Source organism: Coccinella septempunctata, chromosome 4 (assembly GCF_907165205.1).
Source record: "Coccinella septempunctata chromosome 4, icCocSept1.1, whole genome shotgun sequence".
In the NCBI taxonomy this organism is placed as follows: domain Eukaryota; kingdom Metazoa; phylum Arthropoda; class Insecta; order Coleoptera; family Coccinellidae; genus Coccinella; species Coccinella septempunctata.
Window position 1 is genome coordinate 19,299,721 of NC_058192.1, and position 27,712 is coordinate 19,327,432.

The following is a 27,712-nucleotide window of genomic DNA, read 5'->3' on the forward strand; positions in this document are numbered from 1 at the left end:
TAATGAAACAATCTGTCCACCCTGTATCACCCCTATCTAATTGGAAATTTCCAGAGTGAACTCGTCATCGGCACGTGTTAATTACGATCAATTAGTCGGAATCCAATAATCGATTCAAAGAGCACAGTGCGGAGGAATGAATGGGTTGACTATCCGTCGCGACGTCTACCCCCTCCCGTAGATAAGATACCGGCTCGTATGCCAAAAAACTGCCGGAGCCTGAAATAGGTTTCATTGTTCGCGACTACGGACAGAGAGCAGTCGGCATAGCTTCGAATAGAGATCCGGTATAGTCCGCTGTCGGACTCTGTTCAAACCGCACGAGCGCGATCGCTGCCGCATTGCCCAAAAATATTGCGGAATTTTACGTTTTTTTTTCTTCCCGATTTGTGTCCGTTGTTCCGAATGTTCAGTGGAAATAACGGGGTAATCAAGTGTTGCGCCAACAGAAGCGACTATTTCTACCGAAATAAGATAGGGAACCTGTCCGACCAGTAAGTAACATAAGTGTAAACTGGACGATATTATATTGATTCGCTAGTTCATTCAACCGGCATATATGGCAAAGAATTTCAGATGAAATTTGTTCACCTTCTCTATCAATAATCCCCAAAATTTTTCTATACGTTCCATGTTGTCTATCCTCTCTCAAATCTGCCCATTTGTCTCAACTCTAAATCGAACTACTAGCACCAGTGTTTTCCTGTTGGAATTCGTAAATTCGATCATAAATTCAACCGGCAAATTTTTATGCTAATCACTTTATTAACTTTCCACGATAACACCAGCCCGTAGTATAATCAAAGACCTTGATAGCGCGCTATATGTTGTATGAAGTATTTGTTAAACATCGCGGACTACACAAACAGCTGTTTAGTACCGATAAAATCTAATGAACGTCCTGACAGGGGAATCTATATTATTTTCCAATTCGAAAAGTACCGGCCTGGATGCGCTGAAAATAATAACGAACCTTTAGAGGACGTTTATTATGCTCAATCAATTTTTATGCCAATGATCGAATAGTCATCTGCTACGCTCGTGTTATGTGTTATATAATACAATAGGTTTGTTTATTGTTTTGGTGTCAGCCGATATTCTTCACTATGCCTTGTCGACTTTATTCATCTAATTGTTTTAGTCACTTAACTGCGTGAAAAGCGTGAAAGAACGTTATTACCTAATCACCAAAAGCGAGCATTAAAAATTTTTTCTCAGATAATTACTTCTTGAAGATGACTTTTAAAACACGTCCCATGTTAAAGTTAACTCCAATATCGTGGATTCAACTTAATATGAAGGAAAAGACGTCAGTTTCTTTAGTAAAGAAGTCGAATATTTTTATGAATATTTATTAAGATAATAAAAGACACGGGTAACCGGGATAACAAAACCAAAAACAATAATATTAGAAGACTGATGCACAGTGGAGAAACTTTTGTATCTCTTCCTCATAAAGCTAAAATTTTAAAAGTAAGATTATTAATAGCACTCATAATCTTCACATCTTACACCAAAGGAAGTGACTTCAGTCTATATTGGCCAAATCCCAGGCAAAATCACCCAGCCAGAACCGGCAGCATAGTGCAATTTGTTACATTTTTATTGCACCAAGTCCGTATTTTATTACACTTGCCCTATGAAGCTACACCACCCACTTGTAACTTTTGTAGTGAAATGGTCTCGGAAATGGAGTTGGACTAGAATTTATTGCAAATTTATGACAACTCACTCATTGATTCAAATACCAATTTTTATTTTTCTGAAGACGTACCATCCTCGAATTAAAATATTCTGAGGCTTGTTCTCCAAGGCCTACTAATATCATGGTGAACTATTTTATTACATCAGAGCACCTGTATTATGTAATATTTGGAATGACCTACCATTCGGCTGAAGAAAAAAAGTGAAATTTTGACCGAAACATCATTCGTTAAAAAGGTGAAATAAACGATTTGCTCCTGCGTAAATTCTTGCACTAATTTGTCAGGAGCAAATCAACTAGAAAAAATTGTTGCCTTGACAATGCCCTGAAAATAAAGAACTTTGAAATTATAATTTTATATTGGAACTTTTCAGACTCCTTCATCAGACGAAAATCAATTTTCGAAAATCTTCTGAATTGTATTTTTGTTTGACATTAATTGTCAAATTGATTTTGTTTCAAAGATTGCGAGTCAAAACCCTAAAAAGTTTCAGGAAATGCAGAATCTTCCCAGAATGAATTTCAATCGATATCATGAAAAATTATTTATCATTGTGAAAATCGTATAACCTGTTTTAAGTTCAAATATGGATTTTCATCAAGTATCGTCCATAGCAATCTTATATTCATTTAATTTATGTCTCAAAGGATTAATAAATTCTACTATCTAGAACAAGCATAACCGAGAGCATAACTCTGGAATGGGAAGTGTAATAAAATTCGGACCTAGTGTAATAAATTGTAACAAATTTAACAGAGAGTAGTACGGTCTAGGTTTAAGTCACTACCAAATGAATCCGTTTGTCCTCGGTCAAATATTTCATACATACATTATTTCTTCTGCTGAGTGACATTTGACGCTTCATTATTCTTATTTTTTTCCGTTCCATACCAACATTTACCATAGTATCACGAAATTTATGAATCATTCGTTTCCAAAACCTTGAAAATTGTTGAAATTGGCAAAATGAGAATATTTCGACGCTTATAAACAGCGCTGTTACAATCATTTATCAAAAGCCTCAATTATCCGTTGACCATTGGCATTTTCAGAGCTTCCTTTGCCTTATTCTGCAAAATTTACTCGGTAGTCCGATGATTATTTTAAATTATGATAATTTGAATAATCTCTATTCACAAGAATATTCCGAATTTCAAAATGAAATCAAAATTTTAAATTCAAAATTGCATGTTGGATCGTTAATCTTGGGATATCAGTTCAGAATAGCAGAATACATCAAGTAAAAACTTGTTAAACTCAAATTTAATTGAAACATAATAGAATTCATGAATATGTATATTCATAAATATTTCAGCAAACAAACGTTTCAGTTTCGATTGAGAAAGTTCGAATATTGTGATGATTCTGAACACAACCTTTGTGTGAAATTTATAGCGTTTTGTTATGTGCTTCTGCAAACGCTAATTTAGAATACTTACACTGTGCGTTTATATACCTTTAGATAAGATATATAAGATATATATCTACTATATTCGATAAAACATTCGCATCCATTTTAGTAGCTGTTGTATCATTTCAAAGGGAGAATATTATTACCTTTTATTATTACCGTGCAGTCCTATATTACATTTACCCCGGGTTTCATAAAGCTTGATCGCGGAATAAACTCTTGATTGACAAATAGACGTCAATTTGTTTTCAATCGATAATTCAGTAATGATCATTCAGAATATCATTCTCGCATCAAATTATGATTTTTAGACGTCCATTCAATTATTCTCAATTGTTTATTCTGCAATATATTCATAAATAAAAAAGTTTCAGTGATTTCGTTTTACAAATCGAGTAACTGTCAAATCGTTGATCGGACAATTAAAGTTTTATGAAACCCGCTTTTAATCTCTTTCACTCAAAAATCAATTTCAAGATCAACTGTATTGAATTAATCTCAGAATCAATGCTAGCTGCATTATCTATGTTTTTAGTCGTTCTTGAATATTATTTTTTATTATCTCTAGGCGCCAGTGTATGATTGATTAACAGATTGAATCTCAGATTGAATATACATACCTACAATATTATAATTTGGTTTTTATTATATCATTCTTTCGTATCATTCAACAAAAGACTCAGCCCTATTCTTTTGGTTCTACCGGAAGTATTTACATGTTAACATAAAACTGCTGGTTTCCACAGGGTTGCACTGATTTATTATTTGTTTACATTCCTGTTAAATAGGGGTCTAGTTCTCAACGACCCGTTCTCCCTTGTGGTTGTTAAATAAACCGGAGAAAGTTGACGAGAAACATTTTATAACCCCATTTTCAATTGAGATAGGTGCTAAAGAGCCTATCTGATACACTCCTTCTACTTGGTTTCTGCTTATTTATGCTTATTACTATAACTTTACCATGTCAATTTTCAGAGTCACTATCTTGATCTCACTGAATATAGATATTTCAGATATTGAGACTTTTTTATGTGATGTGTTTCGTGGAATTATCATTTAAAGAAGCAAAACCTCGAACGTGAAATCTGGGATGGGAAAAAATCTACGTTATTCCAAACTTCAAAGAGTGGGACGTTCCATATAACCAATCCTACGCTTTATCGTTTATAGCTTGATGTAAAATTATTTTATGCGATTCCAGAAATAAAGAGGTACTTTTAATCCCTCGGGGATTGATAGTAAATTTGATCCCTGATGAGGAGTTGAAAGCCAGCAACGCTTTCGAGGTACACTTTTCGATGTCAACCAACGATCAGTCAGTAGAGTTGACACTTTGAAGCTCCGCACACAAAAATACTGTCTATAATTTTCTTTTCTTGATCATTTTATTCTTACGGCCGGTTTCATAATCAAACCTAAAATCCCTTTTATTTTAAAGCTTCTTTCAACCCTATTAAAAATGACAGTAAAGAAAGTTTTGAGCTTAAAGTGACTTTAATTTTGATTATGAAACTGGGCGTTCTTACAGCCTTGAAGTGCATAAAGTAGTATTCTTATAAACCAAAGGATTAAAGTTCTCTTGATTTATTAGGGAATTTTGGCCTAATCGGAGGATTATAACATACCTACTATTTAAATATTTTTGATCTTGACTTACTTTCGCTTAATTTGTAAGCTTACCTGATAGCCTGTACATGGATTCTCCAGTATGTTCCATTAGTCTTCACACTTTCTTCGAATACTCGCAGAATTCCTCATGTCCCAAAGTGACATATCTGCCAGTGAATGACATTTCCTGTTACGCGATCTTTGAACAACTATTTCACGACCAACCCACTCAATTTCTCGGAAGCATCACTTTCAAAGCTATTTAACATTCAGAAATGTATTTTCGAACTTCAAATGAATCATATTTATTGAATGCGGAGAATTCAAAGCGTCTGATGAACATTATATCCGCTCATTTCGATAGTGCCTGGCAGTCCACATCTTTTCCGACGGTTAATCGTTGATAATTTCGACTTTTACAATTAATGCATAGCTGAAGAATCTTCCAACACCTTCATAATTCTCTGTTTCGACATTCCGAATTATAGATACCCATATATACAGATGATACGACCTCTGATGGTAATATAGCTCTAGGTGGTGGTTATTGATGTACTCTTGATCTTATTCCTGTTGGTTTGAGAGAAGTTACATTTGAAATAGCTTGAATTTATGGATGTTGCTGTTGCCATATTAGGAACTTATTATGGCATTTGTAATGAGCATGATCGATGGTACGATAGTTATGAGGGTTATAAATTCTTTGCCGAACGAGATTGGGGAAATTATATTGGAAAATCTGAAAGTTAACCTTGAACACAGAAATTATGTCGTAAATGTCAACCTTTTAATCCCGCTAGAAAAACAGCGGTTAAGGTTAAATGAACATTATAGACTATAGAGTAATCGTTTATACTGGCAAGTATCGACAGTGTGAAGTGTGAAGAATCTAATTATCAAATGGGAACTACCTATTTGTGCTTTAACATTTCAATTTTCGAACTAATCCTTTCAATGGATGCATTCATAAACTTTGCCACCTTAGAAAATTCTCTGAAAAACACTATCAGTGAAAAGATACAAATTCAATGATCCAATGATCTGATTAAAAAAATACCAAGGTGAAGGTTGATATAAAAAGTTTTCATATCGAAAATTACGCTAGAAATATATAAATGTCATTAAGAAATAACTATATATTACATTTTCCTATGGATTCCAAATAAATAACTCATTCTTCGATATTTTAGAAGAGGCTTTAGTTATTTCAACGTTATTTCGTAAAAGATTTATATAATCGTCTTCAGCAACTTCAGTGGCGTGCGTACATTGACCTTCATATTTTTTCGAAAAAACTTTAAGCCTTTCTCCAAAATTGAATATATATATTTCTGCAATTAATGTATCAACAAGCACCACTTTTCAGTAAAAATTTGAAAACCGATCGTTATTAAAAATATGCTCGAGTGGAGTCCAAATATCTTAAGATATCGTCGAAAATATCAAGTTATTTGTTATTTATTTGGAAAACACTTAACGACCTGTGTCTTGAAAACGAAGCATTTCCGGACAAATTTTTCGACTTAATTATTAATTAGTTCACAATTTTTATTACACACCTATAGGTACATAATATAAAAGAATTTTGTATTTTGCCGTACTTGTACTCTATCTATAGCAAAAAGTCTTTAACCACCTGGAATTTTTGTTTTCCATTTTTGTTACAATTTATTTCAAGTTCATTATTATTTTTATCATTTCTTCATGAAGATTATCATTACTTTTTCATAAAGATAAAAGAGGAGGGCTAGACCTATAAGAGCCTCAAGAGTCTCAAGAATTAATTCAAAAAGATTGAACGTATGCAATAAAGCCCCTAGTGAAAAAGAACACAAAAATAAGAGTCAAGTGCATTCGGACGGTTTTGGAAAGCATTCACACCAGGGCGACCAGGGGTGCAGAAACTTGTTTCTGATAGCAATTTCCACTTGTCTAAAACTTTATTGACCAAGAAGCTGAAAACTTTGTCTCTGCGTAGTGCGATAATTTTTTCTTCTTAGGTATTGTTTCGATATCGTTTTATCTTTAGCTGAGCGAAAAACTAGTAGGTAATGCTGTGGCCGCTAATTCCACATCGACTACTTACCTACATATTTGAAAATTGGAACAAATCGTACACGTCTAGAGGAGCATAGATATCTACATATTCGATTTTGTTTTCTTGGAACCTGGCATCATAACTCTTAGACCTATCGGCGCAACCTCTCTCATTAATGTGACCTGAAGATGGGAAAAACCAGATTTTATTAAGGCAGAAAGAGCATGAGTCAGTCTGTATTGTTGCCCATTTTATAGCTGCGGGGTGTTCCGACACGCTTTGAGTTTGGCCAGCGTTGAACCATTTCGTAGAAACGTCTAATCCCATCCTTCTCAGAATTTCTTTGTTTTATGATTTATCCAGTTCTTCATAAAAAATTCTTACCTTAAATTTGACGGAGTAAATTACTGCAAATTATTTTTGATTGAGCACCTTTCAACTGCAGCTAGGATTAGATAATGGATTGGATCACTGAAAAAGGAAAAGGTTGATCTAATAGCAAGAAAACAAGTTCCATTGGTTCAATTTGTCGAAACAGTCATTATTTTCATCATTTTTTCGCAACTATTCAACTCGATCAAATGAGGAATTTGTCTGTAAATTATGTCAAACTCAGAAACATTCACAAACCTGCCTCAAATTCAATTTATATCAATTATATCAATATCAATTGAATCTATAGATTGTAAAAATTATCGATAATTAGCCCTGAGTAGATAATCACTACCGATATGATATGAATTTATTTTTATATAATATCATAAAAGTTAAAGGTACTTTTGTGCGTTTTCAGGAGATACTTGAAAATGGTTCTTCAGTAACGCTCTTACAATTAAAAATATTATATAATTTATCATTAGTTCGTAGCGTGAGTCATATAGGCTGGAATTTTTTTCGAACTCAAATTCACCTAATAGCCGAAAACTATGTTCATGTTATAGGGGATCACCACTAAATTTTTTTATTGATTTCTCGCTTCCACAGAATGTGTGATCAATCTCATTTCTGTCTGTTTTTGGTTTTTAAGAAGAAATTCAAAATTGCTTGATATGGTCAGATTTGCTGAAAATGTAGGCATATCTATGATGAATTGAAAAATTCAGGGTCGACGACAAAGTTGTGAAGAATGATAATCATATTTTTGGAATGACACCATGTATAGGTACTAAGTACCACTTATTTTGATTTTTCACTTAATACAACATTTTTTGTAAACCATGTGTTATATCTAAATCCATTATGTTTCTGGATATCATGAGATTATAAAATACAGAATAAATTTCAAGGAACAGTTAACTTGTAACAAAGGCGTTTATGAAGTCATGTCAAAAAGGCCCTATTCTTCAATAAATTTCACACATTCTTCAGATGATGATTACCGTTATATCCTCTTAAAATTGAATAATAAGTTTTCTCTTTTTCGGTGAGTGGAAAATGCATTCAAATTATCTTGTATATTTCTTATTTCTATTAGAATTTGACATTCAGATGTCAAGGGAATATTTATTACTAACATTGGTTGTGCCTTATTTGTTGCTCAGATAAATGCGAATTTCGCATTGTTATCCTTCATTATTTAAAACGTCTTTCGTCTAGTTGCAGAAAAGTCCATTAAGATTGGATGTCCATCAAAATTTAAAACTGTAATTTTTGAAGGAAAAAATGGAAGATGAAATTTTTTATTGGGTTTTATATTTCAAAGGGCTTTACTGCATGGGAATATATTATCTAGGAAACTAATTAATTCAGGTGGAACATATGGTTCATGAAAATGTTCAAAATTGAGTGGACGATCAAAATAAGTAATAATATGTAGCCCCATTTGAAAAAATAACTCATTATCCACAACTTTATAAGTAACCCTGTATATTTCAATTTATCACAGAGTTGTAGAGCTCTAACTGGCCCTACAACTTTTATATGAGACATTTTTTGATATCCCCTTTATACATGTTGGGTAGCCAATATGGGGTTGATATGGAAAGGAGACGGAAGGTATAGTGAGAATACGCATGAATTTGACTGAAGGTATATGGAACGTATATAGTGAGAATCAACCTTTATGAGCTTTGCAGCTAATAATATGATCGTATTACTAAGTCAATATCGAAAACTAATGAATTCGAAATGAAATTGGAAGTGATAAACACCGCACAGAATTTTCAAAGCCGGCTGATTAGAACAAATGCATCTATAGTCTCCGTCAGCAAACCTTATAAGCAATAGATACCACGAAACCGCCAATTGAACACACGATTAGTTAACTTTTTTCGCCTGTCGCTCTCCATTTAACCGCTTGATTGTTTCTATTACCACCATGTGGGTTTCGCCCATAAAGCGTCAGTCTAATTAAGTATTCATATTCAACTCACAATGAATTGAATTGCTGGAAGCCGAGCGATAAAGTCGATTGACCGAGACGAAGCGCGTAGAGAGCATGGCATTAGGAACTGAATGGTGAATTGGGTACTCAAATCGGGTGCGCGCGATGGACAACAGTATTGGAATATCGGATGAACGTTAATCATTCTAAAGTGAAGAGGGAACTCAACAATGCAATCAGCAGTAAATGAGTGTGAGGATTTTTGAGAAGCATTAATGTTTTGCTTCCAGGATCCATCGTAGTTCATTCCCGAGTATTCACTAATCAATTAAATCTGAGTTCAACGACCATGCTGCAATGAGGACATTTCTGTTATTTTTGTTTGCTGAATGGTAATATTACCGTGTACCAATATTTTACCTTGGCAGTATAACTTAGGGATAGTCCGAGAGACTTGCTCAGGTAGGAGACTTGAACCACCTCAAATATTTCAATTCAAATTTCGCGCTACCGGTATCGTAAATAGCTTGCGAGATACTAGTAACAGAGAGTGAGAGGGTTGAACGTGATTTTGTTGTTAGGCAGTAAGAAATTGAACAATTTTTGGTTTATTACACTGTCTGAAAAGTTTAAAAGGTGCGTGGTGTTACTTAGTTTTATTGCTTTCATTGATTAATATTGTTTTTCAAACGATGAGCCTTTTTAATAATAGTTAAAAAAGTTTCGAGAAAACATCTGTTAAATAGAGTAAAAGGGAGTGCGGGAGACTTGACTCATGCTATGGTCGGGAGACATCATCAGTAGTCCAAGTTTTTCGCACTCCGCTTAGATAATAGTTTGCTTCAAAAAAGGAAAATTGAATAATAGAAATAAATATAAAAAAATATACAAATGTTCAAAAAAGTAAAAAATATCTCTGAAAAGTGAGAGAGACTCTGAAATAGAAAATATGTATTTCATACGCTGATACATCACATGATGAAATCCTTGACAGAGACAATCGTTGGTTATTGGAAATTGTTTTCCTGATAAGCAAACTTATGGTCAAGTCTCTCTTGTCCCCTGTTCAACTATCCCATGGGTAAGGGAGACATGAGACTCAAAATGTTCATCTCACCATCACTCTACTATTACCTATTTGGGCATGATATCAACTTAAGTGCTTGAGAGTGAAAAGGGGTTCAACTCTCCCGGACTCCCCATACGTATTGTTCATGCAATCAATGGAGAGAAAGCTTTTTAGGAAACTAATAATAAGAACAAATAGAGTTTCTGTACTTCCAATTAATTATATCTATAAGTAATCTTCTGATTTTTGCCTAAAATGCTTTCATCAGGAGTAAGTAGGCACACAAATGAAATTCACAGATATTCCCAAGTCATACTCATGAAGTTACAGATATGGATTTTCATCCATTAATTATATTTTTACCAAAAGTTGCTCATTTGCTGGAAAATCGAAAAAGACTAGCTGAAACATCAATTTATGTTTGCAGTATCCTGTTTATACGTTGGCTAATATTCCCCTAAACAAATATTTTGTTTCAGATCTCAAACTGAAACGAGAACAAGGAAAGCCTTCTCCAACCTCGAATCTGCATTCAGACACATCTCTCATCTCGCACATTTATAGCAACCCCAGTCTCGTCATAAAAGGAGATTTAATTGAAGAGTCAAGTGCATCTGCAAACATAGACCGAGGTTCGAAAAAATAACCGTCCCGATCTGGTAGATTAAAGTGAAGTAGACATCGGTTCTAAATATAAGTCGGAAAATAAACCATTTTCCTTGTGGCTGTGCTCATGAACTGATGACGAAATGGATACAACGAAAGAAAAGTACAATCCCAACCCGAGGGAGAAGGCCAACCCCCTCTCAGTCCTGTTTTTCACGTGAGTACTTCTGTTCAATTTATTCTAGAAACGATGACAAACATTGAACAATTAACAATTCATTTGATGAAAACACCTTCAATGGTGATTGTATGCGTATTCATGCTATAACATATAATATAAACAATGATTATAGTAAGATAGGGACAGTTTCAGCAGGGTTAGCGTAACGGGGTACCCTACAATTTGATGTATGAGTATGATAGAGCTTAGGGAAAAATCCCTGTAGAAAACCCTTGTGAGAAATTAAACTGTTTACGATAAGCTGAAATATTTGATATTGAAGGACATGCAGAAATTGATCCTTTTCTCGAAAAAAAGATAATCCAGAGAGTCTTCTCAAAGTTACCAGAAAATTTTATCTGAAATAGAAAGAAAACAAAAGCAGAAAAATCATAAAATTTAACTCAGTATGTCAGATTGACCTTCACAACCCAATTCAAAAAAGATTCGGTAACTGCATGTAGAGCCCTAAAACCATCCTGAAATTTATAAATGGGACAATGATTAATCAGATGATTTATGGTTTCTTTGGTGCCTCTCATTCAAAACTAAGGCTTTCAACTGAGTACCATCGGACAAGCATATTATTACAACGTCCTTGAAATATTATTATACTATTAAGAATACACCATATTCTCCTGGGAAGATCCAAACCAGGAACTCTAATCTAACTATTTCTGTGTTGAAAATATTGCACATATTAACTCTCGGTGTACCTAATACTGAAAGTAACATACAACATTACGAATCTGTTCATTCATAACCTTTTTCTATTAATATTGTTTCTTCAGGTATTCGACATAACCAAGAATCAGAGTTAACTATTGCATGGAAAAAATTTTCCGAACTGATTGTATGTTTATCTGGACCATCATTTTGTAAGAGTCATCATTAGTAAGGTTTATGATTTAGCGCAAGATTCCTAATTACCATAGTAGAAGACTTATGAATCGAATACCCATAACGAGAAAACCTCACATTGTAAGAAAAATTGTTTTAATTGTACGATTTAATCTGTTGTTTTTTTTAATTGTAGCTGCTCCTGAGAAAGGAATGAACACATTCCGAAAGCTCGAGTATAAAGAATAAAGAGTGATCCATTCGTTTTTGACTGCAATCCCAAATAACCCCCAATCTGAGTATTGTTTCTTCTTGAAAAATAGTGGAAAATGAAACATTAATCGGTGAATTCGAGGAAATTTGGCACTTAAATTGAATTAAATCCTCTGCCAATTTTCCTCTCTCTATAAAATGAAATATTAGTGTTCAGGATATGCAACTCATTATTTTTTAATCCTAAATTACGAGCTGTTCTTTTTGTTTGCATTTTAACTAGGTACCTACATCTAGATGCGTTGTAGTCGGTGTAGAAATAAATGATAAAACGAATACAAATACACTTATCTTCACCGTTTCATTTGTATTTAACAACTATAAATAAAAGGAGAATATTTCTCGAATTTGTCTAGTTCGTTTGTATTGTTTTTCATTATCTCCTTCGCCTTAAATATAATGTATGAATAACATTCGTTAAACGTTATAAATTAGGAAAATCCTGGGGATTTACAGTAAATTCGAGTTCCTAATCATTTTTATCAATTTGGGCATCAGAGACCGTTTTTTAAATAACAAAAACTAAAATGAGGTCACTTAAATGGTTGATGGTATATTACACTATGTTCCTTACGCAGATTTCTCTTAGTTTTTAAGACAAATTTGAGAGATAGATGCAAAACCCACTCGTTAAGTTTTGAACTGTCATGAAATACAGTTATATAATTGCCAAAATTTCTCAGTGAAATCGAGTGCATTATTCCTAACAAATTTATTGCACTAAATCTTCGGAATCTGTTGTTATTTTAAATAGTTTATTCAGTAGATAATTTTGTTCCCACGTCTACATAGTTTTCATTTTTCCCTATTAGTGAGGTAAAATTGACACATGTGTGGGATAGAACCTATAGCGAAATAAATTAATTGCAAAACAGTTCTTCAGTGACCTAATTCAACAAAATTGTAGAGGACAGAGTGTAATAAAAATTCTTATGGAATACGGAGGATTTTTTCGATGTCAAGAAAGTCAGGAATATTTTCATATTTTTATCACTTCTTCTTTTGTCACTTCGTTCTTTCAAATGTCATTATTGAGTTTATGGATTCATCATGGAGCTTTAATGAGAGCTATTTGAGCTTATTCTGTATACTCGAGATGATAAGAAATATGCTCAGAAATATGGTCATAGCTTATGTTATAGAAATCATTTTGTACCTTTTACAGTCTCATTTGTTGAAGAAATTCTACAGGTTATTCACAAAAACCTGAACTCCCTTTTTCAATTTTATGTCCCCTGATATAGTTTTCATTACTCCCCAAAAGAATTTGAATCTAATAGATATTGATTACTTCTTGTATAATGGAATTCCTTCAAGTGAAAATAATATAAATTTTTGCCATGGCACAGTGGTATTAATGCCGTTTTTCTATATTCTCTTGTTCATGAAAATTTTGACCAGTTTAATTTCTCCCTCTCCATTTGAGATGTTTGGAATCAACCATATTAGATTAATGGATTTATTTCTCTGAGGAGAAGAGGTGAACTTCGTCAGCTTTTTAAAATCTTAAATTAAACATTCCGTTTCACATATCCTACCAGAACGTGCAGATTTATTTCAAGACACATTCACCAGACTTGGAAAAATGAGGGATATTTCCTGCTACATCTGCTTCTGTTTTCTGTTATTCTTCGTGAGTTCTTTGTATTCATCTGCAAGAACAGGAGTCGATTTTCAACCATTCGAGCTTGTTTCACGCCAATCAGTTACCATGACATAGTAATTTTGGCGGCGCGTCACTTTGGCGGACCAGACGTGACCTTGAAGATTCGCCAACTATGACATTGTTTTTGTATACCTTTGAACTCTTTCTTAAGTTGTCTTGAATTTTTATGGGTTTTTCTCCCCACATCTGAAAAGGAAGGAATACAAATTTTAAATTACTTATGAATCATTGAATAATTGGGTGTCTAGAGCCTACTCTTCTATGAAAGAACAATAAATAGAAAATTTTTCGTACCTTTCACTTGAATTGTCTGGCTCCTCATTCAGACAGGTTTGGTCATAAGTATTGTTTCATGACTTCTTGAAAAAATGTGTATGTAGTACCATACCAAGAACATTATTATGGAAATTCATATTACAAGTTTGTAGCGTCAAAATTTGGAAATATTGACTGCTTTATTTTTAAACCTTGAAATTAGTAGATTAAATGCAAGCATCTGAAAAACCTAGGCTGTCAAAATTTGAAGGGGACTTTAAATTTCTATAATTGAAAATGAGAAACCTAAAATGGTGTTTATATGCCACCTTTGCACTAACAACCCTCAAAAGCGTGCATGTGTTTTGTCATATTTAATACCATAAGTGTTCTTGTTATTGAGACGAACAATTTTTTTCCTTACAAACGTAATATTTTTTCTTGAGAACTGATTTCGCATCTGAAAAATAACAAAAAATTCATAGTGCTTGGATTCATCAAGAGGAACTGATATTTCTGTTACAACGAATTAAATTACTGCGGAAATTTTTTAGGCTATGAGGAAAAATGACCATACCCTATTTCAAAGCATTATTGATTATTTATTATCTTGAGTCCTTGCCATTCAGAGTGGTTATTGACTTGAAACAAATGAGTTTTCGATATATCATCTCCATATAATAAGTGCGCACAGTGTTCCTTCGATTGCACATTCATTATTGATTATTTATTTACATTAATAATTATGATATTGACAGTACCAAATTGATTAACCTCTGCTCCATGCTCCGTTTTAATGTAGACAAATTTACATTTCGAATTAAATGATATTCGCAGAATAATATTGATGAGATTTTAAATTTTTTGAATAGAGCTGTTGTGTTAACTACTGAAAAAATAAAACTCACAATTTAATCGAATATTCTAGGTATTTGAAATCCAGGTTTAGGAACACTTCACAAAGTAGTGTACTCGATTAGTGGTCAGCATTTAACCAAATACACCCATGAATTTTACCTTTAACAGCTGCTGTCCTTCTGCATCCATCACATCATTCAATCAGTTCATAACAGCGTGATTTATTCGGTAATTGCGATATAAACATATCATTTCCAATACTCGTGCCAAGAGGAGAATAGGTCCATTGATGTGTTATATGAATGAGAATCCAATTCATGAATAGGGCGTATGATATTGAACTAAAATACTTCACAGGTATCGTAATAACTGAAATAACCATTTGGTTTCGAATAGAAAATTGACATGTTTTGAATGTGAATGGAAATTAAAACGGAAGCTTTCTCATTATCTTGTAACTTGGTTGGTTGGTTGGTTATTTTGATACGTTCTACCACTGGTAGAAAATGACTGAATATAAACTAGTGTGAAAAAAATTCAAAATAAGTTGGGTAACATGACTACGAGCATGACTAACATGGTTTGAATTATTCACAAAATTTGTTCAAAGTTTGTACCATTGGAATTACCATTATAAATTATTTTTTTCTCGCTATATATTGACTTTGATCTATTTATGGTCACTTTTATTTCATTTTTATTATTTTTCTATATTTTTTGTTTTTTTATTGAAAATAAACAGCCAGAAATACGAGCTAGTTGGCCTGTTAATTCATATGAAATTTTTGTTTAAAGGTGAAGTTCTTCTTACCTTGAAACTTCCTTTAATTCTTTTGACTTATATTGATGCAAGATGATTTTTGTTGAAAAAATTTCTTCGAGAGATGCCCATTCCCAACCACTGCATCATATGCATTTCATCTTAGAGTTGATTATTATTTAAATTCAACGTATTCAACCTTTAGCCAAAGAAGATAACCAACGTTAACTCTCCTCAAGCTATTGCATAATTATGTGTCAATAATTTTCTTCCATAGCAAAAATATATAGATTTGGTATGCCTTCAAATGACATACCAACCGAGCCAACCGAGTGCTAAAATAAAAGTGAATGGGGTGTACTTTCGGTAGAATCGAGGGTAGAATTCATTGTTCAAAATACAAAATAATTTCTGCCCTTTTCTCTCCAAAATTCTTTAGATAATTCTCCAGACAATTCTCGGCTGATATAAACGGGCTTTAGATACTAAAAATAGAATTATATAGGAAAATCCGCAACAAATTTAATGTGTAGCCTTGAGTATTAATTGAATACTCAAAGTGTGTAGTAACTGTAATAGTAATACTGGTGATAAAATTTCTAATAAGTTTCAAGCTACAATATTGAGAGAATTGGTGGTAAACGTCAAATTTCACGTCGCTCAACGTTTTTTCTCCATTAATTCTTTTCTTTTTGAGCTTATGGAGTTCAATAATATTTCAGCTGTAATTTTCTCCATAACTCTAGTAGGTACTTATTCAAGAACCTAGTTGCAGTAGTATGTAGTCCACCATTTAGAATATCTCTCAACTTTGACGTTAAGCTTGATCGATCAAGACAAAAAAAATTAGATAAAATATGGATTTATTTCTTTTGCATATTTTCGAAAATTGAAATCTTTTCCTGAGTACTTACCATTCTTTAGTGAAGGAATTATTTGTCGCGGAATGTGAACTGTAGGATTCAAACTATTACCTATCTCACCCTCAGGCGTTGTCAACTGGAGTCCCAAGCGTAAAATTTATACCCTTTCACGCGTGATGGAGTTTCAGTTAATCAGAGATTAGGATGGTCCGTTTACCCTCATTTTCTCACACAAAAAATGTCTCTGAAACTTAAGAAACCTTAATAGACCTTGAGTGATGGAGCCCTTAAGGCTTATCATCGGTTTATATTCAGTCTGCCTCCCTTATTCTTCTATAGGATGCCAGCCACAAATTCCTCTATGCATACAGAGTGTCGTATAATTTTATCATATGTATAGAACTGCAGGCCCAAATGTTAAATGATGCATTTTATTTTTACTAAACGGTAATAATTTGAGTTCATAAAAAGTGAATGTCAGCATTAACAGATGTTTTACTTAACCAATCACACATTTCTCAGTTAGTATAGTTGTCCAATTCGATCAACATAAGTAATGTATGTGTGGAAGTAAATGATTTGTTTAATCCTCCAGTTTATTTTTTGAGAACTAGCCATGTTTCTTTCATTTTCACTGTTCTCCGGAATTTGAACTTACTCCATAATTTTACAGGGTAGGTTTTCAATAACCATTGGCTCAACTACGAAGTTATAGCTTGGAAATGTTGAAATAGTTAGGAAAGAAAAACTATTGGCAGTTTTAGGCACTCACCCGGACCAACCCCCTGTGGTCTAGCCACCCCAAAACACAAGGAATTCAACTAGCACTTCAAAGACTTCAGGTTCTAGATCAATTTCTCGAATATACACTTGTATGAAAGAAAATATTAACTTCGTTGAAAGGAAAATTAACACGTTTCCTCAGAGTATCGTTTTCTTTGAGCTCGACCTTGTGGCATTGTTTAGTGCCTCATTTATTGAATTATGTCATAAATACGACTCGGTCCACGACCTACAGAATGGGGTAACTAAATATCGTAAAAATTCATAGCATCTGTTTAAACTGAGATCCCGATTTCCTGGAGAAATGCCTTTCGAGTAATTTGATACCATGCCAGATGATCTACAAACACACTACTCGACATACCAAAGCCCTGTTTGACCATGAACGAAAGAGTTGATTATGGGTGTTCGTGACACTTCGCCATTTTTTATCGAATATCATGTTTGGACTATGAACGATTATTCATATTTTTACAAAGTTGTTTGATTTACAATACGTATAATAGGCCCCTCGCAATGCCAAATATTCTGCTACTAAACGGCATCTATAAATTTTTCATAAAATAATTGAAGGTGAAGAGAAACGTTGGGCAAGAAATAGTGTATACAATACAGGCTTGGGATAATGTTTGGCACCAAATTAATATCTCTGAAACAAAACGGGCGTTATTTTTGAAATTTGGCAGCTGAGTGTAATGGACTACAATGCATCTGATGAGCATATTTTCATTAATGAGATATTCGGTTTAGCCGGAAATGACAAAACTTTTTTTCATTTAAATGGGACACCCTGTATATTTCTGCAGATTCTGAAAGTGCACCTTGCTTCGGATCTGTCCATATCGGGTTCCATGTAAAAATTATCTGTTAAAAGAAGAAATTCAGTCTTTTTGTACATTTGAGAAAAAATCCATTCAAATAAATAAATCGTTGTTATTTGTATCAATAGTGAGAAATAAAACGAAATACTTTGTATTAGATAACTCTTTCTGCTTTTCATGACGTATTTTTCATGAAAATCTATAAAAAGGGCTTTTACTAGTAGAAAAAATTTATTGAAAATAATTTTAAAAAAAATCATTTTAAATGTTCGAAGTGCTTGCCATTCACCTCCTGACAATATGCCAGTCTATTAACAAATTCTTAAGTAAATTTTCCCAAGACTTCTCCATGATTTGGTGCCAAACTTTATCCCAACCCTGTATTTTATAGAGCGTACAAAAATTTACTTAAATGTATTTTGGATTCAGGCAATAAAATTATTTCGTTAGTAATATTAAGACAATTCACAGTCTGATTTTATGATTCTCAGTTTTTTTATTTCAATATTTCAGACGGAATCTGAAAAAAAAAAAAGACTGACAAGTGGCACACAATTTCCGTAGTGAATTTTTTTTCTATTTCTCTAGTGAACTTCAAACGCTTCATGTCATGTGCTATACATTAACGGATTTCTGATTCATTTCTCGAAATCTTAAAAGGAGAACCAAAACAGATGAGTTAAATTCGTCTGAAGTCGGCATCTTGAAACAATAGTTCTTCGACTCTAGCGAGAAAATAGCAGGCAATAAAACAGGAAAAATAAACAAACGACAAACAATCACATTCGACAGTGATGAATCGACATCTATATTTCACTCATGTGTTAAAATTATACCTAAGAAAAAGCAAAGGTTACAATCGTATTTCATCAGATACTTAACTCTGCCCTAGATATAGGTTCTGTTCTAAAAACATTCCGGATTCATTAAGAAAATAAATTAAGCTGTCAGTCGATATATTAAACATTCTGAATCGGTGGTATTTCGAAGCCAAATTTATGAGGGCATTAAAACACGAATACTATGGTAATGCCGAAAATAGTAGATCAAAAAAAGCTTGCATTCACTTCAAGTACCGCAATCAAACCATTATGCAAAACTTGGAAGCATAATTGAAATACAGGGTGTTTCAAAAAAAGATGACCCTTTCTCTAGGATAGTTAAAAAATTGAAAAATAAATGGGGTTTGCATAGTAAAAAATTTTCATAACGCCAACCGTATTAAAGATATTTTTTCACGATTCTGCCTAAACTACTGACAAAATTGTAATGAAGTTTCGGAAGCTAATACATACCAATATTTTGTTTTTATATCTTTCTCTCATAAAGGGCGCTAGTTACACGGTTCGTACTAAGTAGTATTCAATTTTACACCAAAATCAGGTAATTTATTACACTTCTCCAAAGAATAAATTCCCAGTACTTGCATATGCATTTCTATTTCGTAATTGCAAAATTATATCTTGTAACTCTACCAAAATTGATTATTTATCTCAAAATCACATACTTATTTGGGTTATTTATCGAAGTTATGTTTTTCCAGATATACCTTGCCGATGTTCAAAAAAGGTTCGAGTAAGGAACTCGATGTGGATGATCTCTACAACCCACTGCCATGCGATAGAAGCAAGCATTTAGGCGATAGATTAGAAAAGTGAGTACAATGCCTCCATTATACATCGTAATAGAACAGCTGAAATATAGCCATTAGAGATATCGCCAACTGAGATTATTCGCGAAGTGAAATACAGCAGAGTAGTTAGTTTCGCTGTGCAGTCTTCAATTTCAATGAATTTGCGGACAGCTATTTATAGTTATTAACGAATACTCGACTCATTCGTCAATGAATGGACTTTGGAGATGAATTTGCAAGACTACATATTGCACATTAGTCATATCTGATTACCCACTAATTAGAAGTAGATAATTCCATTTGATTGATTGCGAATTATCTGCTGAATAAATAAAAAAATATTTATTGGACAGTTGCGTAGCGACTAGTCAGCTATGATATGTATCAGATAATATATGTATAGGTGTAGGTATACATTAGATATTATCTTTAAAGATCCATGGAATATCTTCGTGGATTGAACACAGAAACTTGGATGGATGTACAGAGAAAAACAAAGAAAATAGAAGTTTTTATTAGGCGTACAAAATTCGACAGTAGTCAAAAAGTTTATTCAAAATATTCATGCGCATATTGGTATGGCGCACGCTCAACATTTAAATATGCATATTCTGAATAGTGATTCATGATGATAATTCTGATATCCGCAGTTTCTAGCATTTTTATGGCTTACCTATACATTGCCTGTCTCATATGTTTGTTTAATCCCTTTTTCACTGAACCAATTCTGATAACAAATGGATGCTTAAGGCAATTAAAATGAGAATAACGAGCTGTGAAGTCGTTGATATGTTCATTTAACTACTTTGTTTTGTCATCCATTCTGGGAATCGCAATAATGACCTAAACAACCTATTAGATGATGCGGAAATTGAGTGTGTGAAACATATATGGGTTGAGTAGGTACAGGATATGTCAAGTTCGATTTTCTGTGAAAGGATGGAGGAGGTATTTATAAGTAGTAAACAAGAAAAACCGTAGCGTCGTCTCGGGTCATTTTTTGAATTCCAAGAATTGCCTAAATAGGCAATTGTGAGTACATATTTACTTTCAATTTTTATAACCAATAATAAACTATTTTAATTGACACAAAAAATCATTACCTTCGAGATCGATGAAGCATTCCAACACCTTATTACAAAAAAAGACTCGAGATACCCGAGCAAGACTAACCTCCAATCGCCCTCTGTATGCTAAACAAGCTTTGTGAAGCTAGCACCCCCAAATGCGAATTTTGAAACAAAAATTTCAGGGTCGTTTGTCCATCGTAGGTACATGATTGTCCACCTATTTTTTTTTCATTTGCCAAGGCACTGTTTGAGAGATATGGAAAAATAAGATTTTTCGGAGCATTTTCTGAGCAGAAATTCGTCAAGACCGCACCTAGATGAATGAAATTCTCAGATTTATTGCGAGAAGAGTTGCTCTTTCATAATATGTATCACATTTCCATCTACGGTTCCTTTTATTGAGAGATAAACGACCCGAAAGCTGACCTTCGAAAAGTCCTGAGAAAGCTGGGTTCAGTTAAAAATTCGTCAAGACCGAACGGTTGCGCTGAGATGGATGAAATTTCCAGATTTATTACAAAAAGAGTTGCATGGTTCTGTGGGTGGACACATGAAGTAATTGGATGGACAAAAGTGGACTAACGTTGGACAAACGATTTTTACCATCGTTTTCGCAATTTGGCTGAGCTGCTCAGAAAATGCACCGAAAAAACTTATTTTTCCATATCTCTCAAACGGTGCCTGGACAAATGAAGAAATAGGTGGACAATCATGTACCTACGATGGATAAACGACCCTGAAATTTTGGTTTAAGAATTTTCATTTGGGGATGCCAATTTAACACTTTACAAAATTTGCATAGAAGGATTTCAATGGTTCTGTGGATCTGTACCATCAAAAATAAGTTTTTGCGATTTGGGGGAGCTGCTCAGAAAATGAAGCGAAAAAAGATCTTTTCCGATATCTCTAGAACGGTACCTGGACAAATGAAAGAAAAAGAGTGGTCAAACATGGACCTACGATGGACAAACGAACCCGAAATTTTTATTTCAAAATTCGCAATTGGGGGTGCCAGCTTCACATAGCTTTCTAAACCTGGCACACATGCTGTTGTAGGGGGATCAGTCAAATCTGATGTCTCAGCTCTATTACAAGGGGATGGAAAGCAGAAAAAATATGAAAGCAAGTTCTTAAACGGGATTTAGTGAGGTCCATTCGATGAAGTATACCAAAGTACATTTCAATAAAAGGGACTCAAAGTTGATCTAATTTTCAGATCTAATGTCATTGACTATGAAATGTTTTATGATATTTTCAAAGTGAGATTTTCAGAAACCTGAATGTTTCATGTATCATTGATTGCTCCAAATTTGTGATTCTCTTGTATGGAAACACTTGGCCTAAAAATACGTTTGGTCTCTTAATAAGAAAATTAAAAAAACTAAACTTTCCGAGGTGCAAATATTTCTTCTAAGAATTTCTACATGGAAAAATTTCTTGAAAAGTTTCGCCATTGGCTACAATTCGTATCCTGGTGAAATTGAAAAAAAAAAAAACGTTTGTTAAGAGCTGCCATCTTTTCGTGGAAACTATTATAATATTCGTAACTTCTACTTATCGTTCAAGTGTTCTGGCAACACCCCACATTCTGGTACTCTTTCCCCTTTACGTCCTTATACAGATGGTGAGAAAGTTCCGCGGTATAAACTCCTCTTGAGGTCACTTCCATAATAGTTACATATACCCACTTTTCTTTCCAAGATTTTGCCGAAAAATCAACGCTGTAACAGGCATTTCACGTTGTTTCTGAAAATTGGCCAAACTCTGGAAACAGATTATCCAAAAAATATGCGTTTGTTTCATTCCACGTAGAATTCAATTCTCTACAACTTTGCAGTTAGTGCTCGGTCTACATTCGGATGTCCAGAAGGGATATGACAGGAAAACTACGTCAGCCCGTTTCAGGGCACATTTTTAACCACCAAAAGTTAAGTTCATCCCCTTGAGGGGGAAAACTTATTGAATTGTATCAATGAAACGATGAAACTACAAGAAAAATGAAACTTTTCGTAGGAATTGAATCCTTAAATCCTTATTGAATTCATATTCAACTAGAACTTTCGTATACCTACTTTAGTCTGGAAAAGAATGGTTCACTGAGAGGAAAAATCGGAGGTTATATTATTAGTCCACAAATATAATTTCTTGTACGAAATGAAACCTCATTGAATCCCAATATTACTAATACTTTAGTAACAACTCTTTGTAGTTCAAAAAAATCAGGAATATCCTGGAAAAAAATGAGCATGTCATGTAAAAATAATTTATTTCTTGTCGAAGAACAATATATTACTATTTCTTTTTATACATATCGTCATCTTATAAACACTTAAATTCATAAAATTTGAGTCGTAAAATATAACAAACTTAACAAGGAATCAACGAACAAGACAACACACATCAAGTGGTTCAAGCAATGCGTTCCTCCTTTAAATTTTCGAACGTTTTGTCGACTATCCGGATCTCGTAATGCAGATCGCCGTTTTTGTTACATCGTTTCTTCACCGATTCGTATGGACTGGTCAGGCAGTACTTGTCGTCGAAGAGCTCGTATTCTTCCACAATTTGCTCGCATCCTGTGGACATGAAAATCTGATCGTGTTTGCCATGCGGATTGCCTATGGAGATGGTGAATTTGTATCTCTTCGATTCCTTGGGGTTTCCTATGAAGAACATGGACCATCGTATGATACCGGAAGTATCTATGTGCCAGCAGAACAGGAACTGCTGGCTGTAGGCATGTATGATGGTGAAGTAGAAAGCGGGTTGTCCACCCAGGATGTCGAACATGGGACATTTAAGGATGATGTGGTTGCCCCTCTGGATATTGTTGGGATGCACCTCTTTGCAATGTTCGACGATTTCCTTTCTCTTTCCCTGCCAGCGGCAGGACATCGGAGTTGCGAAGGGACAAAGATTCTTAGCGAAGGTACATGTGCCTTGATGGTCGCTCAGTTCGGATCCTGCAAAACGAAATGATTTTTTTTTAATTAAATCTATTCATAAACATAGTTTTTTGCGTTCTCCAACTTGGATTATAAAAATTAACACACAGTGATAACTCCTTGTAATATATAATTCGAGTCTTTATCTTGGACTGAATTCAGTAAATCAAAGACAGTTTTTTGTTGTTGTGGATATGCTCAGACAGCTGGTCGACTAGTATTTTGAACTGCTCTTTTTGATATGAAAAATGTTACAAACATGCCTAAAATTTGAGGTAATCGATTATGGCAATCCTATTTTTTAAGACAATATTCTAAAATGAAAGAATCTGATTACACTCAGTGAAATAATTCTGGCTGTTCAAAAATGGAATATGTATCAGGCACTTTGGAACTTGCCGTTAAATCAGTCTATTTCCCTCTAAAAGCATATATTTTTGTAATGGTATTTCTGGCAATGAATGGGGGAATTTTGCAATATATCTTTTTCATTTATTAAACTCCTCTTAATAAATGGGAAAGATATTCAAGATGATAGGTATCAAACTTTCTGAAACTAAAAAATTATAACTACTAATTAGTTATGTAAATATAAAAATCTAAATCGGAGAACAATATCAGTCGACTAGATTGAGGGAATGAATCACACTATCACATTTTGAACTGATATTACAGTTTATTTACTTACAGTAATAGCAGTTTTTGAATCATTTTGCTTGAGCATTTGAGGCTTCACACAAAATGATGTTTTGAGATATGAGAATTTGAGTGAAATTTGTCGAAAACGAGAATATTTCCATATTGGAACTAAAATTAATTGCGTTTTCGAACAAATTTCTTTCTGGATCGATTCATTCTCAGAATCATGAAAAATGTCCCATCCCAAATGAACAGATCAACGAAAGAGTGATTCAGTTTTTATTTGTTGTCGTTGATTTGTGTTAAAATTAAATCATCTTATGTCTTATGCTACAATTGGATCCGAGTTCATATCAGTTAATTATAAAATGTACTCACCCAGTATCTGCACCTCGCAACCTTCAGACCTGAACCGACAAGGAAATATAACACTGGAATGTATTCTTTCTAGAGCATAAGCTCTCGAAACCCCTTTGGGGCTCCTGCATGTTGGGCATTTTGAGAACTTGTCGAAGCAGTTCACACAAAATGTATGACCCATGGTACACTGGTGAATTGGAGGTATCATATACTCCATGCATATGGGGCATTCGAATTCTGATAAAACTGGATTATTCATTTTGGATTCTGAAAAATCAATCAATTAGAAAAAATGTCGACAATATTATACGGATTGTAAACAATGAGTGATAGCTCACACCATGCGATGTGACAAATTCGAAAGCTAGTCTACAGGATGATATTTTTTCTAGAACACTGTTTCCTGTTTTCCTACAGAACTTTTTTTTGTGAGCCACAGTTAATTTGGAAAAATGCCAAAAGAAACTATGTTGTTATACTAAACTTCAAGGCCTCTTATAGTTCTGTCGTATGTGCTACCTATTTCGAGAAAAAAAATTCGAAGATTATCTCGAAATCTAAATTGTCATGAAAATTCAGTTAGTAGGCTGTGGTGAATAAATTCATTGTTAGTTTTGACACATCAAATTAAACTCGGTATTTCTAATAATTAATTTGTTTTCACAACTTGTTACCAATCCAAAAATTCAAAATCAACTGTATCTCGAAAACGAAGCATTTTTTATTGAAATGACTCAAAAGAACTCCTCTCTTCGTTTGTATCTCCAATTTAGGAACATTCTGTATGTGCTTTATTTGTGGAATTTATCACCTAGTTTGTAATTTCATGGCGCATTTTTTGTCACCATTCAATTTGTGATTCATTGAAGGCAATCTGTGATGACAACTGAGAATGAAATACCTGATTGCTGAAAATAGCAGCAATAAAAATTTCTCGAAGGCTACAATTATTGTTTGAGAATCTTTGCAATCATCATGAAATATTTGATATGAAATTTTTACTGATTTTCCAAAATTGAATACAAAATAATAAAGAACTCAGTGGCTCGAAGAAGAAGGTTCAATTATTTCATGAAAAAAAAAGACTAGAAGAGAATTGATCTTCGGCAATTCAATGATGATGACTTAGCTGATAGTGATCAAAAATTTATTTACAATAGGTAAATTCTGTGTGGAAAAATATATCTTCGTAAGACTATTCACTATTTCATTCTTTTACAGACCCCTTCGTTTAATCACGTTTTTAAGTACTTCTACAATTCAAAACCTAAGAGAAAATTCCGATGCTTCATAAGACCCACTTCCTAATTCCTAATCTATTAAACGACATTTCCAAGGTGATATTATTGTATTCTATAACATATCGTTATCATTTTAAAAAAAAATATCGACGTTACTTGTACAAGAAAAAATTAAATCAGTCAAAAATCTCAAAACGTTATTTTCATATTCATGATAGTAACTTGTACCTTCTACCTAGGAGTTTTCGATAAGTCCAAGCGAAATGCATCTGAGAAATATTTCCACCTATGGAATAAATCTCTACCAATATTTTTTCAGATTTTCATTATGGGAAAAATTCAAATTCCTTTCGGAAATAACATATAAGATCGGATTACTCTTTCACGAATTCTTTAATACAAATTTCATACCTTTTAAAACACAAGACAACACGAAAACGTAAAGTTTATACGTTTAATTATTCACAGTTACCATGTTACTTCGACTGACTACACTTTCCCAAAATCAAACAGTATGTGAACGTTTATTTTTTGTTCTTATACGTATGTCATCCAAAACAAAGGAAACATGTTATAGGGCAGATATGAAAAATTGTGTTATAAATATAATTGAAGGAACGCTATTCTGGGTCCTTATTGCATCAGTCTTCCATAAATTTTAAATTTTTCATTAATACTGATTCGATTGAAAATTGGATTTTTTTTTAAATTGTCGACGATGATATCTCTATAAACAAAGAGACCTCGTTATCGAAAAGAAAATTCTTGCAATCTCTTATGTTTTTTCATTAGTTAAATAACACATTGTAGGTACTTCATTTGGGACAATCATTGAAAACCATTTGACATAATATAGGCATTCCTTTCCCCAAATTTAATCATCATCATCATGCAATTGAGATCATCATGCATTTACTCATGGAAAATGTCCATTTTTCAATTTACAATTTCTGACCCACATAAAAGATAGATAATTGAAAAAATTATAACATAAATCAATTAGATTTCTGATAAAAAATATTGCTGTGTATTCATTCAAATACCCTATGGTAGTCGAAATAAAATTGAGACCGCTTAAAATATGAACAGTTAATTTCACCAGAACAACCAGCACATCATCTTTGAGCCAATCACGCAAATTGGGATGGAAATTAGTTGATACACCTACAAAATCGAAGTTTGGAATGTGGCCAAAGCACTTGGTTATACTGGTATTGGTCCAAACAGGAATTTTCCCACATAAATTACATTTATGTATTATAAAAGACAAGTACTGATTCACCATTCATGTGTGTGTTTTAAAATATAAAAATGAAGAACTGTGTGCATATCAATATGATTCAGGATTTTTGGGAATGTTTGGAAATGAAAAAATTTGTTTGGAAAATATCCAAGTTTTCTCTCAGATGAAAATGCTATCTCAAAAACCCTGAAAATTCCAGGAAAATGTATATTATTTTTGAAATCTCGGAAATAATTTACCTTCCTTATTCTGTCCTCAAGGGGACCTTAGATCTGCAATTCTTGGTTCGGATGTTCTTCCAACCAAAGGAAGCTCGAAATGTCCATAATATAACTATCGCTATACAAAATACGAATTTTTTATAGAGTACCGAAACTTGTGAAAAATTTGGTGGGACTCATACCAAGGGATGTAAAAAAAACTATTTGCCAGAAGACACTCGTGTTTCGCACAAACCTTCAAAAAGTCATTTTATAGACAA

At 33.4% G+C, this 27,712-nt stretch overlaps 2 protein-coding genes across 2 annotated transcripts in view; one reads left to right on the top strand and one right to left on the bottom strand.

Moving 5' to 3' along the window:
* Positions 1-220: 220 nt before the first annotated feature.
* LOC123311779 (ATP-binding cassette subfamily C member 4-like) overlaps positions 221-27,712 on the top strand; it is a 42,660-nt gene continuing 15,168 nt past the window's right edge. Inside the window, exons 1-3 of the mRNA XM_044895871.1 lie at positions 221-494; positions 10,635-10,978; positions 19,644-19,754. Of these exons, the coding sequence (XP_044751806.1) occupies positions 10,905-10,978; positions 19,644-19,754 (185 nt within the window). The 5' untranslated portion in view covers positions 221-494; positions 10,635-10,904. The remainder of the gene's footprint in view (positions 495-10,634; positions 10,979-19,643; positions 19,755-27,712) is intronic.
* Positions 23,053-26,558, bottom strand: LOC123311782 (E3 ubiquitin-protein ligase SIAH1-like). Its single transcript, XM_044895873.1, has 3 exons — positions 26,400-26,558; positions 24,766-25,014; positions 23,053-23,766 (listed from the first exon to the last, which is right to left on the bottom strand). Exons 2-3 carry the CDS (start codon positions 25,004-25,006, stop codon positions 23,213-23,215), a joined length of 795 nt encoding a protein of 264 aa, XP_044751808.1. The 5' UTR covers positions 25,007-25,014; positions 26,400-26,558; the 3' UTR covers positions 23,053-23,212.

Coding starts and splice junctions, on each gene's coding strand:
- LOC123311782 (XM_044895873.1), bottom strand. CDS start 25,006: ATGAATAATCCAGTTTTATCAGAATTCGAATGCCCCATATGCATGGAG. Junction 23,767..24,765: donor TTGCGAGGTGCAGATACTGG/GTGAGTACATTT, acceptor TTCGTTTTGCAG/GATCCGAACTGAGCGACCAT.